This window comes from Manacus candei, unplaced genomic scaffold, assembly GCF_025592945.1.
Source record: "Manacus candei isolate 608988 ecotype Guabito, Panama unplaced genomic scaffold, ASM2559294v1 h1tg000069l, whole genome shotgun sequence".
NCBI classification, from domain to species: Eukaryota; Metazoa; Chordata; class Aves; order Passeriformes; family Pipridae; genus Manacus; species Manacus candei.
In genome coordinates, this window is record NW_026138117.1 from 3,041,206 (window position 1) to 3,044,779 (window position 3,574).

Here is a 3,574-nt window from a genome sequence, read left to right on the forward strand (position 1 = left end):
TTCTGTACATGCCTAACAGTCCTGAATGTTTATTAGGAAGGGATTTGCTTTCAGCCTTGCAAGCTAAAATTATATTTGAAAAAGAGAGAGTCAAGATAGAAATTCCAGAAGAAAATTTAGCAAAAATTTTTGTTGTGAAAGAAGTGGAAAAGGAAGAAATACCCCAAGAGATTGAACAGGCTGTTGTACCCTGGGTGTGGGAGACCGGGGTTCCTGGGAAATCTAAAGCAGCCACCCCAGTTAGAATAGAATTAAAAGAAGGAGCACAACCTGTTAGAGTGAAGCAATACCCAATTAGTTTAGAAGCTAGGAAAGGGATAGCTCCAATGATCACACAGTTTTTAATTTAGGGATATCAAAAGAATGTGAGTCGGAATTTAATACCCCCATATTTCCGATAAAAAAAAAAAAAAAAAAAAAAAAAAATGGTAAGTATAGGTTAGTGCAAGACTTGTTAACATCTGTTTCTGAGAAATTTCAGTGGTTTACAGTTATTGATCTAAAGGATGCCTTCTTCTGCATACCACTGGCACGGGAAAGTTGGAAAATCTTTGCTTTTGAATGGGAGAACCCAGAGACTAGACGAGAGCGACAGCTTACTTGGACCAGATTACCACAAGGATTCAAGTGTTCTCCCACGATATTTGGTAATCAGTTAGCAAAGGAACTAGAGGAATGGAAGACTACTCAGGTAAAAGAATCTCCTTTTTCATATATAATACTGCAATATGTAGATGACATTTTCTTAGGAGCTACAGAACAGGGACTTTGTCGTCAGTTAACTATTGAACTGTTAAACATGCTGGGCCAAGCAGGCTACCGAGTCTCAAAAGAAAAAGCACAATTAGTAAAACGGAAAGTTATCTATCTGGGATGTGAAATTTCCCAAGGAGTCCGGCGCCTGGGAACAAATAGAATTCAAGCAATATGTGCTATACCTGTGCCTAGAAATAATCAAGAACTGAGATCTTTTCTAGGAATGGTCGGATGGTGCAGGCTGTGGATTCCTAACTTCGGACTGACTGCTCGACCACTGTATGAAGCAGCAAAGGAGTCCAAGCTAACCTGGGGGACAGAGCAAGAAAAAGCATTCCAGGAACTGAAGAAAGCCCTCCAGGAAGCACCTGCCCTGGGACTACCGGACCCAACCAAGGAATTTCAGCTCTATGTTTGTGAGAGACAGCGAATGGCCTTAGGAGTCCTCACTCAGCGTCTAGGATCCTGGAAGAGACCGGTTGGGTACTTCTCCAAACGGCTAGACGCAGTAAGTGGGGGATGGCCGGGGTGTCTCAGAGCTGTGGCAGCGACGGTCATTTTAATACAGGAAGCACGCAAATTGACTCTGGAAAAACACATGATAGTGTACGTGCCCCACATGGTCATAGCAGTTCTAGAGCAAAAAGGGGGGCATTGGCTCTCCTCCAGCCGCATGTTGCAATACCAGGCTTTGTTGAGAGAACAAGATGATGTTGAACTGAAAATTACTAACCATCTCAACCCAGCAGAATTCCTTAGGTCTACACAGGAAGAAGGCACCCTGGAGCATGACTGTGTAGAGACCATTGAACAAGTCTACGCGAGCAGAAGAGACTTGAAGGACGAACCACTGACAGATCCTGACTGGGAGCTGTACACCGACGGATCTAGTTTTGTGGAAAACGGCACCAGGTACGCTGGGTATGCAGTAGTCACTTTACAACAAGTGATAGAAGCGACTGCACTACCCCCAGGTACGTCTGCACAAAAAGCCGAAATATGGGCATTGGTGAGAGCTTTAATATTAAGCCAAGGAAGGAGAGTTAACATATGGACTGACTCCAAATATGCTTTTGGGGTAGTTCATGTTCACGGAGCACTCTGGAAGGAGAGAGGACTTCTTACTTCTCAGGGGACAACGATTAAACATCGGGAAGAAATTTTACAATTGCTAGAGGCAATACATAAGCCCTCAGCAGTGGCAATAATGCATGTCAGAGGACACCAGGCTGATCCAGGACGAGAGTTTCAGGGAAATCGATACGCTGACCAAGCAGCCAGGAGGGCTGCGAGAAAGGTATGGACTCAAATGGTTCTTTTACCAACCCGGAATAATCCAGCAATAGCATTCATGGAAGAGAAACCGCATTATTCACCTGAAGATGAGAAATTAGCTGTGATGATGGAAGCGAAGAAAAATATCAGGGGGTGGTATATCACTCCTACGAGACAGGTAATTTTACCAGTCAGAATAATGAAAGCAGTGCTTGAGATGGAACACAACAAGTGCCACTGGGGTGCAGAAGCACTAGTGAAATTCTTGAAAAACGAAATTTTCTCAAACCAGATGTTAACACTAGCTAAAAGGGTGAATGCAATGTGTCCTATGTGTATAAAGAATAATCCAGTAGTCAGGAAGCAAGTACAAATGGGAAAACTACAAGTAGGACAGTTACCAGGAGACTATTGGCAAGTAGATTTTTCTGAGTTGCCTAAGGCCCAAACTTTTAAATATCTGCTAGTGTATGTTTGTACCTTCTCAGGGTGGCCAGAAGCTTTTCCATGCAGGACCAATCAGGCAAAAGAAGTAGTGAAAACCCTTCTGAAGGAAATCATCCCAAGATTTGGAGTTCCCCTAGGGTTGTCCTCTGATCGAGGACCGCACTTTACAGCAGGGATAGTCCAAGATGTGTCAGCTGTATTAGGGATAACATGGAATCTCCATACACCATGGAGACCGCAGTCTAGTGGACAAGTAGAAAGAATGAATCAGACATTAAAAGGTCAATTGAAGAAGATCTGTCAGGAAGCCAAAATCCAGTGGCCCCAAGCAGTACCCCTCGCTCTGCTGAGAGTTAGGATTAAACCAAGGGAAAGAATAGGAGTAAGTCCATACGAAATATTGTATGGCAAGCCCTATCATGCGGCTACTTACCAAGGGGATCCTCATGTAGTGGGTGATCAGGCAGTATTTAACTATGTGTTATCTTTGAATAAGACCCTCACAGCCCTCAGAGGAGCGCTGCAGTGGAATCGGCCTCTGCCCCTGGAGAATCCGGTTCATGACATTTCTCCAGGAGACCAAGTCTATGTGAAAAACTGGTCAGTGGAACCATTAAAGGGAACATGGGACGGTCCTCGCCAGGTGATAATGACCACTTATACGGCGGTGAAAGTCGAGGGAATCGACAATTGGATCCATTACACCCGAGTCAAGAAGGTTCCAGTCTCATGGTCGGTAGAACCTCTCTCACCTACGAAGATGGTATTTCGAGCCAACAATTGAAGATTGTGGTATTCCTGGGGTTGATAAGTTTAGCAGAGACCACCGTGAGAATTGAAACCCCAGATCCTTATTTGTTTGTACCAGAACACACTGATGTAAACTTAACTTGTCTGTTTTCAGATGACCAGGGAGCTGAATTAAGAGATGTCCACGTCAAGTGGAGACGGAGAGATCAAGATCGAATCATAACAGAAGGAGTGACAACAGTTTGGGATGCGACACAACAAAAGGGTTATACCGTCCTGCAGGTACCTGAGGTGTCTAAAACCGTAGAAGGGACATACATGTGTGTAGTTTGGATTCAAAGGAGTT

At 44.1% G+C, this 3,574-nt stretch overlaps 1 protein-coding gene across 1 annotated transcript; it reads left to right on the forward strand.

The window, feature by feature from the left end:
- The first annotated feature begins 1,186 nt into the window (after positions 1-1,186).
- On the forward strand, positions 1,187-3,262 carry LOC127479625 (uncharacterized). The gene is made up of 2 exons (XM_051806841.1): positions 1,187-2,209; positions 2,975-3,262. The coding sequence occupies exons 1-2, from the start codon at positions 1,187-1,189 to the stop codon at positions 3,260-3,262; spliced, it is 1,311 nt and encodes a 436-aa protein (XP_051662801.1).
- The last annotated feature ends 312 nt before the right edge of the window (positions 3,263-3,574 follow it).

Coding starts and splice junctions, on each gene's coding strand:
- LOC127479625 (XM_051806841.1), top strand. CDS start 1,187: ATGGCCTTAGGAGTCCTCACTCAGCGTCTAGGATCCTGGAAGAGACCG. Junction 2,210..2,974: donor ATATCACTCCTACGAGACAG/GTAATTTTACCA, acceptor TCTTTGAATAAG/ACCCTCACAGCCCTCAGAGG.